Here is a 14,891-nt window from a genome sequence, read left to right as displayed (position 1 = left end):
CAAATTCTTATTTCTGGTTCTTAGCCAGTTTAGTTTAATTACAATTCAATCTTGAGAAAGGAAGTCGATTAGTTGGTTCGTAAGTGCCCTCTCTCTCTGCTCTTCTTTTTTTTGTACAGTTGCTGCGTTTACTTGGCAGGTAGATATATTGTGTTTGCTTGGCTATTTTCCCTACCAAACATTATGTTACAAGACTCGCTCTATCGGCAAGTGGGCATGTTTGCAGCTCTTTAATTGTTTGAACTCTCAAGAAACTGGAATTGTGTTTTGTCAAGGAGTGGGGGCACACACACAAATGGCGAACAGATGGTCACCCCGCGGACCCATTTTGCCTTATTTAGTTATTTGTCTTCTTGCTTTCAAGCCTTTTGCATTTTGTTTGTAACTTGTGTGCATCCAGGGGGATGGAGACTTGATGCTCAAGGAGATGACTCAAAGGTCCCTGTAAAACTGAAAACTTTTGTGGAAGTGACCGTGGTCAGCTTTCCTTAGGCGCTATTTCTTCGAGGCAAGAATCCTGTGCGGGAAGGGTGACTTTCCAGTATCGCTTGGCACACCATTCAATGGAAGTTCTTCTGGGGTGCTGTGTCGTCTTTTATCATTTTTTTCCTTCGTGAGAAACAATTATTGATAAAAATTAGCACTGCTTCTTAAAGTACCATTTTCTTCGAGCTAAAAAAAAAAAAACATTTTATCAATACTATTATTTTTTTGTATTTTTTTTAAAAAAAAAAAAAACATTTTATCAATACTATTATTTTTTTGTATTTTTTTTAAAGAAAAATGGATATTTTTAATTTTGAAGAGGTATTTAAAGTGTAAGGAGTTCAAATATTTTTGGATTGATTAATGTCAAAAATAAATTTTAAAATATTTTAAAATAAAATGTAAATCTATCATTAAAAAAGATAAAATTCTCACTCTAGAAAAGCGTCAATCAATAAAAATAACAACAAACCTGATCATGCTTTCTTTAACGGCTCAAGATTCCTTCTTTAAAAATATATTGTAACTCCGGAGTGAATATACTCGATTGTGTACATTGAGCTGGTAAAATCTAGGAGATTAAAATCTACAATCTTCATCAAAACGTAGCCAGCAGAAATATGTTAGCTCTTTAATTATATTTAAAGGTATTGGTTAGCTCGCAAATGGAGTTGGTATTCTCGACATTCATGGCATTGTTGGATTAGGAACGGGTCTGAAGATGTGGATTGGGTGGCTACAAAATCTGTGATGAGGAGCTGCATCTTCCAAATCAAGGCATGCTTCAGACAGGCCCTCTTAAGAGCACATTCAAGGCTAGCATATTTCAAAGAGCCAAGAAGGTTGCGTGCATGATGCGGTGTCGGATCATACTCTGCACTGCAGTTTCTTTAGCATTACTTGCAGTCCTCCTCCTGGCTTTGATCTCACCAGTCCCTCATGATAAAAATCAATCAGATAACTCGACAAGGCCTAGGCCTAGGCCTTGGCTGGCCCTGTCATTGTACATCCAGCAACCTCAAATCTCGAGTTCTGACGTTCAGCCAGCGGTAAGATCCGAAGCTGGAGCATTCATCTTTCATCGTAAGCTCACAGAAGGGCTCGAAAACACTTCACGGGTCATAGGAAAAGCTCAAGGCTTCATAATTCCAATAGAACATTTTGCGTATTCAGGTTTCAATATTATCTACCTCACATTTGATACACCTGATTACTCAGGCAGCCTCAGTGTGCAGGCCAAGCATGTAGAGCATAAAGACATAGAAGAACTCACGGTGGTTGGTGGAACTGGATCATTCGCATTTGCTCGAGGTCTCGCTGTTTTTGCACAGACTGATCCACAGCCCACTGACGTCGGTGGAACATACCATGTGAAGCTTCAGCTTCAGCTTAGGTTTCCAGATCGATCTCATACAAATATTCCAGGATGAGGCAGAGTCGTTAGAATGGTATTCTAACAAGTCAAATGTAAACACTTTTTTTTTTTGTTTTGATTGGTAGAGAAGATGCAATTCCACAGGCATTGGAGAAATAATGACAAATTGACCATTTTCAGTCACATTTGCAAACGGAATGAATGAATGGAATGCTTATCTAACATCGACTGTTGATCGGAACTAGTAAATATTAGTAAGAGTTGTCTGTTGACGGACGTCCACTATCCATCACAGCTTCCCCCCCCAAAACATCGGATTCAATCAAATCCGCCTAAAAAATATCTCGAGGAGATTTATCTATCCCAATCGGACCTAAGCCCAACCCAAAGGGACTTGGTGATGGGACCCCACACTAAAGCAGGCGAGAAGAGAACTGTAGTACCATGCCTAGAATGCGAAGAACAAACAAGCAATTAATTCTTCTTCTTATTATTATTAGAAACAAAACAATAATTAAGCACTGGGAAAATCTCTGGTTGGCGAGCTAAGCAAGTGAAAGAAAGTAAAATCAACGAGGAGAGGGGAAGGGAGAAATGGCAAAATCGAGCGCTGATGACGAGGAGCTAAGGAGAGCCTGCGAGGCAGCAATTGAAGGCAAAAAACAGAAGATCGTACTGTCGATCCGTGTTGCGGAGAGCCATGGGATCTGGGGAAAATCTGGGTAATTAGGACGTCACATGGCCAAACCTAGGGTTCTCGCTCTCTCCAGTAATGCCAAAGCCAATCCCCTCTTTCTCTCGTTTTAGTTTCTTTTAGCTGTCATGGAATTGAAAGCGATTGTTTTTTTTTTGCAGCAAAATCTGAGGGTCAGAGGACGAAAGCCTTTCTTCGAGTGCTAAAATATTCAACTGGAGGAGTACTTGAGGTAATATTTACTTTTTTTTTTTAATGTCTGTTTTACATTTCTTTCTTATGCTGTTGGGTTGAGGTGATATAAATGTGTGAATCCTATTCGATTTTGTATCAGAAATTAATTTAACTTCTCACATAGAAATGTTGTATGTGATGACATCTTTACTGATTTAATTCAAAAGCTTGAATGCATGTCTTAAGCTCGTGTATTCACTCGATTATGCAGCCAGCAAAGTCATACAAACTCAAGCATCTCTCCGAAGTGGAGGTTATAGCTTATGAGCCCAGTGGATGCTCGTTTACCCTGCTATGCTTCAGCATTTATTGCACCAGTGCTTCTTGTTTACCCACTATCTGGATTAAAGAATCACTTCTGGAGACAATGAGAAACTTTTTTATTTTCCTTTTCTGACTGAACTTACTTTCAGGGATTTGATAACCTTAGAAGCCAGAGTGTTACTCCACCGCAATGGACAATGCGCAATATTGATGATAGGTAAGCATTGTTGTTTCACCACCCACTTCATCTTCTGCTCTTTTTCTTTTTTACACGCAATGTTGTTTCCTTTCTTTGCAGATGTTTAAGATGCAAAATAAAAGGCGGTTCCTACGACAAAAAAAGAAAAAGAAAAGGAAATGTGCTAGCTAGTTAGAAAAATAAGTTCGAAAAAAATCAGTATAAGTGGGTGGTGATGTCCTTGGCCGTCTTCCAAAAGTTGTTGGCATAGATGTTGTGGAGATGGCACTTTGGGCTAAGGTGTGATTGATGGTTTTCTACGTCTCTATTTATCTGTTTTAAGAGTTATGATTGGCTACTTCTCCATCTTGAGTATTATTGAATTTTATCATTGTATATGATTATCCTAATTGAAGTGCACTTTTCAGTTTTCTTGTCCATTGAATCAGTAATGCTGCAAGTCATTTTTCTGTGAATCAACTTTCTGGAAACTGTGTTTGAATGCCATAATCTATAATCAAATTGGGACAACAATATTTCACATTTTGGGTGTTGTTTGGTGAGATTGAATTGAAGTCCACGCTGGTCTCAACAGTATGCAGTCTGAACTCAGTTAATGAAGTGCTTGGTTATCTTAGATCATGGTGCATGACTTAGTTCTCTAACTAATTATGATTTATTACTTCAAAAAAGGAAACTACACCCGCAGTTCCCAAGCAAACGAATCAGCAAGATGGAGTGGGTGTTTCAGCTACTGTCCCAGAAAGTGACTGTTGAAAGAGAACTTGTCTCTTCTTGGCAAGTCTTTCCTTTCATTATTGCAAAGCTTTTTAGTCAGGTTGAGAGTTGACACATATTTTTGGCTAAATAGCACTATTCTCGGAAAGGTTTTAGCCAAAGGAGGAAAAGGAATATGAATAGCATGTTTTCAGTCTGTTTGTCTGAATATTTTTCATTGAGGTGCCTCGGTTTCTGACTGATATGCTAACATCCTTTAATTTACCCATGATTTACAGTCTACATTTTCACCCTCGAAAGTTTCATGACACGGGGAGGGGATCCATCCCTAGATTTTTCATTGTTAGAAGAACTTCCAAAGTTTTCATTTAAAAAATCCAAACTTAATTTACATCAGAAAATTGCTCGTTACTGTGCAATAAATGGCCCATGCTGGCTATGACCCCCATCCATTTGACTTCTGTTTCTGTTGAAGCTGCCTATAATTTTTTCATAACTATCCTCCTTGATCTCACAACACAACCACAATAGCATTCTCATTTAAGGTTACTGTGAGCAGGTTCTGTGAAAGTCTGCCTGTCCCTTTTTTTTTTTTCTTGGAATTGAAGACATCTCCTGTATGAAAATAATTACAAATAATTGTAACTCTTTTGTGCTCCCTTTTGTTTTTAATTTTTTAACCCACTTGATTCTTTCAATTATACAATACCATGCAGTTACTTAATGGGTATTGGTGAAGCAGAGGGGTTTTCAGAAAGGTTGAAGCGTTAGCTTCTTGCTCTGGAAGCTGCAAATGTGCATGCCATTTTAGAAAGTGAATCTTTAATAGAAGAGATAATTCCACAAAGGCTGTGATTTTGTGTATGGGTTTATTGCAGTTTCTCTCTAGCAGAGGTTTTTTTCACTTTACCTTTTGATGTGTATTACACTTTCTGAAGATTAAGCCTGTTCATTAGTCCATTGTGTGCTTCGCCACATCCTGTGGAGTTGTGTAACAGTGGCAGATCTTGCTAGTCTGAATTGATATTTGGCCCTTTCAGGTGTTGCAAGGGCTTGAAGCTGCAACATATTGTGTTGATGACATGGATGAGTGGTTAGGCATTTTCAACATGAAACTTAGACATATGAGAGAAGACATTGAATCAGTAAGTGCTTGCTGACATTGAACTGTTCCTAATTAGGGTTGCTATGGCGTTTCTCCTGGTTCCCCACTTTTTTGTTGTACATGCCATGTTGGTATATTAGGAAAAAATGTGTAGGCTATAAGAAGAAAGTGTTCAACTTGCATCTTAATGTTTTCATTACTTTTGCAAGTCTGCTTCAAATGAATATCTCAAATTTCCTAGTATGACATGCATTATGGATCTATGCATATATTCAAACACATGCCTTACATCTATCTCTGCAGCTGTATGATTATTCATTTTATGGTATCCAGATAGAAACCTGCAATAACAAATTGGAGATGCAGTCTGTAAATAATGTATCACTCATTGAAGAACTTGATAAGCTACTTGAACGACTGCGGGTCCCTTCTGAAGTATGTGTTTCGTCACTTTCATGTCAACTGATCACTTTTATGGCAATGTGTTCAAATTTCCCATCCTCTAATCACGCTTTGTTGGTTGTAGTATGCAGTATGTCTAACAGGAGGTTCATTTGATGAGGCTCACATGCTTCAAAACATTGAAGCATGTGAGTGGTTAACTGGTGCTTTCCGTGGACTTCAAGTGCCTAATTTGGATCCAAGCTATGCAAATATGCGTGCTATATGCTCTGTGCCACTTTCTTCTCCCTGATTTTTTCTACCTACAAAATGATAAACTAGGTTATTAAAAAGATTGTGAGAGAATATTCATTTATGCATGTAGATGTATGAATTTTTTTCCATTATTTTTTTATTGCTGATTTGTCATCAATGTCTAAATGATATCCTGAATACACGGTACCCATACATGACAATTCTCTTTTCAATTGTCAATGACATGATCTTTATGTTTTCCTATAAAAGCCCAAGAACATGAATTGATTGACTCTAATCAGTTGGATATATATATATATATATATATATATATATATTCAGATTTTAGGATGGAGCTAGATGACAGAGTTTTCTGTTACTGTAGTATGTTTAGTGTATTGTCTCTTTCTAAAACAGTGGATTATGTTCTTACAGGTTCAAGAAAAGCGCACAGAACGTGAAAAATTAAAAACTATGTTTGTCAGGAGAGCTTCTGAGTTCTTGAGGAACTACTTTGCAAGTTTGGTGGTTTCATGATAAGCGACAAGAGTTACTTTTCACAAGTATTTTCAGCTTTCTGTTGTTTTCATACAGATTACAAGGACAAGTTTCGGGTCTTGGAATTCTAATATTTGCTTCTGTACTTTGCATGAAACAGCGTGGACAGTTAAAGAGGCCTGACCATGCTGACTTAAGGTACAAATGTCATTGGCAGACTAAGATGCAAGTGTATAATATGTCCCAAGAGGATTATAAATGTGCACACTAACAGACACGGACCATCTAGCTAACATTTACTGTGAAATGATCAGAATACACTACTTTAATGATAGTTGTTCCACTTGACAATTTGATTAGAACTGTTTTTGTTATGCTCATTGCTTCTGTGTTCACTACTCAAGTATGATACTTACCTCTTGCCTGTGGCTATAATTGACTTGCATATTTTACTGAGTTTGAGATAGGATATGCTTGCCTGCTTAGGTTTATGATTGACAACTGGAGCTGTATTTTAAACTAACATTAAACTAATAATACCTAAACCTGGCAATAGTTTTGCAAGTTTATGCATTACGTGCAATGACAAGCTCTTTTGTTCCATGCTTTATGAACTGTGTATGTAACATTGGTCAAAATTTTATTTTGCATCTTACAAAATGACTCAACCTTGTCTTGCATAGATTTGCAACTCTTGCAACTCGTATGGAGCAGTTTATCCAGGGACAATCTAGGGATTTGGTTGATTAAGCGCACACAAAATTTGTGAGTAGTCTTTTCTCAAATGTTTTTTTTTTTTTTTGCTTTTTGGCAGACCGTTCAGTATAGTTTTTTATTGCCCCCCTATTTAGTACAAGTGAGTTTTACATCTGGGAGGTTATTTGACAGGTTGGTATAATGCTTGTGAGTTTGGAGAAAATTGCACAAGCAGATCCAAAATATGCAGATGTTTTCCTTTTAGACAACTATGCTGCATTTCAAAATAGGTATTCTTTTTTGTCTTTCCTCTCATATCTTGGAATGTTCTCCAAGTTCTTTGAATAATCCTGATTCTGGAAAAAAAAAAATTCTTCTTCATCAACAAGTCTGCTGATTAGAAACAGTTGCTAGCAGCTTGTATGACCTTGCCAATGTTGTGCCAACTTTAGCCAAATTTTATCACCAGGCAAGCGAAGCTTATGAACAAGCTTGTACACGTCTTATCAGCATGATTATCCTCTATGCAAGCAATCCTATTCCGTGTTCTTTTTTGTGGGTCTATTATTGCAATGTGGTCTTTCTGGTTGCAAATATTTGCTGAACCATCAATGAGTTTAACCTTAATACTTTGAAGGTTCTTTTCCTCATGAAGTTTGCTTTCTGCAGCCATTTGAAAAACTTTTCCAGTTTACTCGCTAGATTGAGGATTTGATGTTCACCATAACACCAGAAGAGGCTAGTTTGGGATGATCAAATGACATCCATGGTTGTTGATTAGAAGAAAACCCCACCATAGTAGCTTCCCAGAGTTTGTTATGAACTTCTATTGAAGATAGGATATAGTGTGATACCTCCTTTTCTTTTCTTTGTTTCTTTGTTTGTATATTTTACATGATTCGCATTAAGATAGAAGATAGAAGATACTAATTCATTCATCAAAACAATGATAAACAGAATGAAACCATGACTTTTTAAATCTTTTCTCCTTTTCTTTTTGCCTTGCTTGTTGGGAAACCTGTGTGCCCTGCAGCCATAATCAAATATTGGTGTGCTATTCTACAAGTCTATGCTGGTTAACTTAAGAATTGCTGTTCTTTTTTCCAGTTATATGGATGCAATTGATATTAACATGATGCCAGCAAAGAACTGATAGAAGTCATACTATCACATCTCTGTCAATATTTCTCTAAGGTTTATGAATTGTCAGTTCAAATTGTTTAAACACTGAAATGTTGTTACCTTTTATTTTGTTCCTTTGAGACCCTTTCCAGCTTGGATTGTCAAAAATGGATCTCCGGAAGATGTTAAAATCTAGTTTATCTGGGGTAAGTCGTTAATGCATTCACAATAGTCTGTTTGTCTCTGGAGTCTGGTTTCAAAGCTAGTGTTGTAATAACATGGTTGTTCTGCAACAAGTTGCCAAGTCTATTAGTGCAATGTATAAGAGGTTACAGAAGAACTTAACTTCAGAACTGTTGCCTTCTTTGTGGGATAAGTGCAAGGTAATTCATTTCCTTAATATTAGGTCTCTGTCTTGAATGTTTCTTGAAAGTTAGTTGGTAAGTAATGGGTGTTTGAACATTGCAAATTTCTTGATCAACAAAGAATTTGAGTTATGAACAAAGCATGTAGTAACCTGCCAAGGAATTCGAGTCACGGGCAAAGCATTTATTAACCTAAAAATGGAAACTCAACTTAAATTCTTTAGGGGTTTCGGGGGTAATGGAAGGGAAAGGTGGGTTTAGAACCCCCAAACCTTTTTTGATTCTCATTTTTGATAGAGGAAGGTGGGCTCTTTCAGGGTAGAAAACCCTCAAATAATAGAAATCATCACTCTCCCACTGCAGTTGTTGAGGGTTGTTAAGATTCTTCAATGAAACAAATACCCTTTGTATGAAATTAAAGAGGAATTGCTCCCCTCGTTAAGAATAGTTTTAATAAAGTAATTCTCATCTGCTGTGTTTCCCTTGCACATCCAAACGGGGGAACGCTATTGTTCCTTCTATTTTCTTTCCTTTCCTTACCTTTAAAGGTCCTTCCTCATTATGAACTAGTTGATGCTGGGCTACATGAATCTTTTTTTTTCTTCCCCTTATTGCAAACAGTTTGTGCTTTGCTTCATGGTGAAGCAAGTAAAACTTTGTTTTGCCTAAAAATATTAGCTGAAGTGTTGAAGTACCTTTTATCTTAATTTGACAGAAGGATTTCTTGGACAAGTATGAGAGTTTTGCACAACTAGTTGCAAAGATCTATCCCAATGAAAGCATCCTTTCCGTGTCAGAAATGAGAGAGCTTCTGGCGTCCATGTGTAAAGAGTGTTCTGTTGTATAATTTTTAACTTATTAAATAGGTCTATGCTAACATACTGTAATCATTCTTTTTGGTTTTTATTTTTATTTTTTTTCGAAGTTTTCCCTATATTCGGTTCATTCGCCAATTTCAGAGTCTTGAGTTGAACCGGGAGTTTGTAATTGAACCGGGAGTTTGTAACTGAACCGGGTTGAGTGGAACTTTGTTCCTAGTGCACTGTAAAAGGATCCAATTTGGAGACATGCCTCCTTTTCGTTTAGCCGCAAAGTCTGACTCCTTGTAATGTTACTTTTCTATCTTGAATTTCATCTCTTTGGTCATAGTCGAAACGCCAACCATAAACAGGTGGGAAATTAGACAGCCATTTATAGCCTCCTTTTCCCAGTTTATGATGCAAGAGACAGTCTCGTTCCATTGGAAAAACTTATTAGAGTAGTGTTTCTAAGTGTGGTAGTGAATGATTTTTTTTTTTTAATCTTGAAATATATTAAAATAATATTTTTTATTTTTTAAAAATTATTTTTAACTTTAATTTATGGTACTGTAATCTTTAAACAACTTCTAAGAAAAGAAAAAAACAGAAAAAAAACACACGACTTAGTTTGGGTTTAATCAAATATAGGCCCAAACATGGGAGATGATCTAGGTTGTTTCCGTTGATGTAATTAGATGGGAGATGATCTAGGTTGTTTCCGTTGATGTAATTAGATGAGAATCTAAATAATTAAATTGCCCAATTAAAGTTATTTATCAAAATATAATTTGATTGATATTTAAATATAAATTGGGTATTATTATTAATAAAAAAAACTATCACTATTCCTTTCTTTTTAATTATTCAAAGAGGAGACTTAGTCTTTGAGGATTGCAATTTGCACACGCTAGTTTAACAACTTCAATAATAATAGGAGACCAAACAAAGCCCTCTCTCCGTCTTGGTTTCGGGTTCTCCTAGGTTATTTGTAACAGCTGACTTACGCCCTACAGAATACAGACGGCTTTTACTCTTGGTATAGGATATATCCTGTGTACAAATCCCCTCTTGAACAAAGCTTTGCGGTCTCATAATTTCTGTCAACATGGCTGACATGAACGATTTCGATGATTTCGATGATTTCGATGACTACTCACCCACGGATTACTCCAGTGATGACAATACTGACTCCAGTGAAACAAACTTTACCGTCTTGAAAGAGGCCGATATTTGCCGATGTATCGAGCATGAGATCACAGAGTTATCTGATGTGCTCTCAATATCGAAACTCGAGGCAAGTCTTCTACTTCGTCACTACAATTGGAATGTTTGTAAAGTACATGATGCGTGGTTTGCTGACGAATTCGGAGTCCGTAAGAAGGTAGGCTTGTTGCTGGAGAAGCCGGAAGAAAAACAAGTCAGTTATGATGATCTGACTTGTGGGATTTGTTTTGAATCTTATAGTCAAGATTTCATTAAATCTGTCACTTGTGGTCATCCTTTTTGTTCTGAATGCTGGGGACTTTATATTCACACAAACATCAATGATGGTCCTGGATGTTTGGTTCTAAGGTGTCCTGAACCAACATGTGCTGCTGCTGTTGGTGATGATGTTATTAACGAATTGGGGTTCGAGGAAGATAGGAAAAAGTACTATCGTTACCTTGCTAGGTCTTATGTAGAAAGCAACAAGAGGAGAAAGTGGTGTCCTGCTCCAGGTTGTGATTATGCTATTGATTTTGTCGGCTGCGATGGAGACTTTGATGTTACTTGCGTGTGCTCTCATTCGTTTTGCTTTAATTGTTGTGAGGAAAGACATCGACCAGTAGGATGTGATACTGTGGAAAAATGGAATTTGAAGAACAGTTCAGACTCTCAAAATGAGACGTGGAAGAAAGCTTATACCAAGCCTTGTCCCAAGTGCCAGAGACCGATTGAGAAGAATGCGGGATGTATGCGCATGTCATGCACAACTCCTTGTTATCATATGTTTTGCTGGATATGCCTTAAAGACTGGTCTGTTCATGGTTATGGAGGTTCTTGCAACAGGTATGTTGGAAATCCTCAGCCTGAGGAAACTAGTCCATTGCGGCAAGAGTTGCTTAAATACCAACATTATTATGATCGCTGGGCAGCTAATGAAAAGTCGAGGCAAATTGCTTTGACAGACTTGGGAAAGGTGCGGAACAATCATCTAAAGGAGATCTCGAAACTCTATGGCCAACCTGAGACTCAGCTTGAATTCTTGACCGAGGCCTGGCAGCAGATAGTTGAATGTCGGCGGGTGCTGAAATGGACCTATGCATACGGGTATTACCTAGCAGAGGATGACGATGCTAAGGCAAAATTATTCGAGTACTTGCAAGGGCAGGCGGAATCCAGTTTGGAAAGGTTTCATGATTGTGCAGAGAGGGAACTTGAGATATTTATTGATCCTGATAAACTTTCTGTCAGTTTCGATGACTTTCGGTTGAAGTTAATCCATCTGACAGGAGTGACCAAAAATTACTTTAAGAATTTGGTTACAGCATTAGAGAATGGACTATCAGACGTGGCTAGCTCCTCGAAGCAACAAAAAACCTCGATCTGCAGAAGACTAAAAGTTCCAGCAGGCGAGACCTGCAACAGAATGACAACTCCTGAAGACAAGTCCTCGAATCTCTACACAGCTATAACAAGGACTTCTGCAAATCCAAACAAGACAAAAGCACCCAAAAAAAAAAAAGGTGTTGCCCTTGAGATTACAACTCAAACAAAGAGGAGAACTGCTGACAATTTGACACCTCAGGGTGAATGGTCTTGTGAGTTTTGTTCTTACATGAATCCGGGTTCATCAGAGACATGCGAGGCATGTAATCGAGGAGCTTGGACTTGTCAGCACTGCACATATGCCAATCCCAGGACCACAACCACATGCCAGATGTGCGCCGAAACCCAGTGAAATAATACAATTTGCTCCTTTTCTTACATCTCCTATGTGTAGCAGCAGGGGCTGGCATATTTAGATTTTTTATTCCCGTCTTATTATTTTTGTTCTGCTACTTTGACCTGTTTCTTTGCAACAATTTCCTTCAATTTTAGTTTTCTACCTGGAAACATCTCTCGCATTTTATAAAATTCTGTTTAATTATTGGTATGAAGTTGTCCAAGTTACAAAAGGTTGGGGTATAACAAATTTGATTCTCTTATGTTGCCATTGCTATTGGTTTTGCGCAACCCATTTCTTAAATGGTTGGTTGTGTTGTTCTTGATCGTGCTCATGCGTACTGCTATATGCTTTGCTTCGGTTGATGGTTATACATTAAGAGTTCGTTTAGGATAGGTTTCTGTCCGTACTGAGTTGGACATTTATAGAATGCTTGCATTTGAGTTTTCGGCAATAATTCCGTCTGATATCCTCCATGGAATTTCCCAACTGATACAAGGAACAAGTTTCGAATACAGAAAAGCAGAGCTAAAGAACTACATCTGCAGAAAAACCAAGGTCAAAAAGCAACAGCATATTCGACTTTACATCAATATCAGTAACATAAATTCTTAAGCTAGGGGGTCTTGAAGAGCTTCTTCCAGCAATTTATCCCAAATGTTCCTGATTACACAGCTTGAATGACATCTTTTAGCAGGCGATTTTCTGTACCATTAACAGCATTATGGATGCCTTCCAGACACAATACCAAATGGACTCTAATATTAAGATAGCCTAAAAGTTCCTTTTTCTGCAGACAGACTTTAACAGGCAGAATTCTGTTCTCCAATCCTAACCAGCCTGTTGATTTGGCAAGATAAATACTGATTCTTTTCTTGTGTTGCTCTAATCCAAATGAAAAACAAATAAATTCTTTCATTTTACGAAGATAACCAAACGAATTAAAGTTGTAGGAACTGATTTATTTTTGTTTTTGTTGAATATTAAGTGATAGAACTTCCAATTTTGAAAGATATTTTAATGAAATTTACTAAGATAATAGTTAGTAAATTATGCACTTATACATTCAATTGATCTAATTAAAATGTTTTTATTTAATTTAAGTATAATTTATAGCATTGTTTTAAGTCGAATATTTCATGCAAAACGTTACTACTTTCCATTGAAGATTCTACTAAATTTTCTCTTGATTCTCTTTTATTGTAGTTACCATGACACTTTCCTCTTCACAACGTCTCTTTCTTTATTTACATATATAATTCCTAAAATCATGTTGTATCTAATGTCTATAAAAGCAAGACTAATGAGAGTGTGTGTGAATTTTTTTTTCTCTGCACCAATAGCTTCTCATGATATCAGAGCCTGTACAAAACAGTGACACCACCACACCCCAAACTCAATTGGGAGGGGAAAAGAAAATTTGTCATAAACCTCCATTGATTTCCAAACTCAAACTTTCATCGATACTAATTCTCATTATCACTTGCATCCTTTAGACAATTAAACACTATGTTTGTTCCATAAAGATATCTATTTTACATGGAGGAGAGCAATGGAAACACCCTCCACGCTAAGAAAAAAAATCTCTTTTGTTGATGGAACACTTGCAAAACCAAATCCTCACTCTCCATATTTTTCTATTTGGAAAAGGCGCAATTCAATGAAAGTTGTGGCATATCCTAGGTCTTTAATGTAGTATCCCGTGACTTTTATGATAGCATCGCGTACACAGAGACAACAAAAAAGTTGTGGTAAAAACTTGGGCGATTTTCACAGGGTAATACCACATAAGTCCATGAACTAAAAACTTCAAAACTATATGATCTCGAATCCTCAGTTCTAAGACTTTTCATTCACTTAGTAAGGTTTAAGCTATGGTAATTCATGAGGAAAAACAAGTTTCTTCCATGAGACGTGCCTTTCTGCCCTTGCTGCCAAAATCAATTCAAGACATGTTAAAGCTAAATGGAAGTTGTGATGCAAGCATTGCAATTATACATGTCATACAAAAAAGGAGTATTATAAATTGGTAGGATACCCACCAAATTGAAAATCAAGCCGCAGTATGGAGCAAAATAAAAGGAATGAACATATAAAATATATGATGGCATCATCAAGTAAGAACAATTTAGCCTATATTATCATGCCAAATAATATTTTTACATCAAGTGTGACAAGCTTTTCACTTATATTAGACTCTATATGGATCCAAACAATCAATTGATGTAATTTCTCAATAGCAATAGCAATTCTTTGAGTTTAGCTAATCATTTTAGTAAGAAAAACTCTTTAATTTATACTTGCATTATTGATAAAAGAGTCTCTAACTACATGGTTGGATTAAAATATCTACTAGATGATATATAATCATTACATACCAGTTAAGATTTATAATGAAAATGGATTACCTGGTGCTTATTTTAGTAGTATAACTTTGTTACCTAATCTCAAACTTTTTAATGTTTTTTGTTGGAAAATTATCAAAAACCTGAGTTGTGTTATTATTTTCTTTCCTGATTTTTTTTGTTTTTTAATGACCCGAAAACCAAGAAAGTTTGTCTTGGGTAAACATCAAGGTGATATATGAGGTTATTATGCCATATTTTCTTTGAGTGAAGCACATTATTTCTTGACTATAGTTGATGATTTTTCTATATGTACCTTGCTATATCTTATGAAAAACAAACTTCATGTATATTTCTTGGTTATTCTCATGGTTAATATGAATATAAGATTTATGATTTAAAAAATAAAACACTCTTTATTTTGTGTGA

The 14,891-nt window shown here is 36.6% G+C and overlaps 2 protein-coding genes and 1 pseudogene across 2 annotated transcripts; all 3 read left to right on the top strand.

Annotated features, from left to right (window-relative positions):
- The first annotated feature begins 928 nt into the window (after positions 1–928).
- LOC105120676 (Disease resistance-responsive (dirigent-like protein) family protein) lies at positions 929–2,357 on the top strand. The gene has a single exon (XM_011018973.1). It carries the CDS (start codon positions 1,266–1,268, stop codon positions 1,914–1,916), a length of 651 nt encoding a protein of 216 aa, XP_011017275.1. The 5' UTR covers positions 929–1,265; the 3' UTR covers positions 1,917–2,357.
- On the top strand, positions 2,242–8,156 carry LOC105120848 (exocyst complex component SEC3A-like; annotated as a pseudogene).
- Positions 8,157–10,069: 1,913 nt separating this feature from the next.
- LOC105120675 (probable E3 ubiquitin-protein ligase ARI8) lies at positions 10,070–12,327 on the top strand. Its single transcript, XM_011018972.1, has one exon. It carries the CDS (start codon positions 10,297–10,299, stop codon positions 12,130–12,132), a length of 1,836 nt encoding a protein of 611 aa, XP_011017274.1. The 5' UTR covers positions 10,070–10,296; the 3' UTR covers positions 12,133–12,327.
- The last annotated feature ends 2,564 nt before the right edge of the window (positions 12,328–14,891 follow it).

This window comes from Populus euphratica, unplaced genomic scaffold, assembly GCF_000495115.2.
Source record: "Populus euphratica unplaced genomic scaffold, PopEup_1.0 scaffold6.1, whole genome shotgun sequence".
Taxonomy (NCBI): domain Eukaryota; kingdom Viridiplantae; phylum Streptophyta; class Magnoliopsida; order Malpighiales; family Salicaceae; genus Populus; species Populus euphratica.
Note: the sequence above shows the minus strand (reverse complement) of the source record. Positions and strands in the feature narration are given on the sequence as shown.

Coding starts and splice junctions, on each gene's coding strand:
- LOC105120675 (XM_011018972.1), top strand. CDS start 10,297: ATGGCTGACATGAACGATTTCGATGATTTCGATGATTTCGATGACTAC.
- LOC105120676 (XM_011018973.1), top strand. CDS start 1,266: ATGCTTCAGACAGGCCCTCTTAAGAGCACATTCAAGGCTAGCATATTT.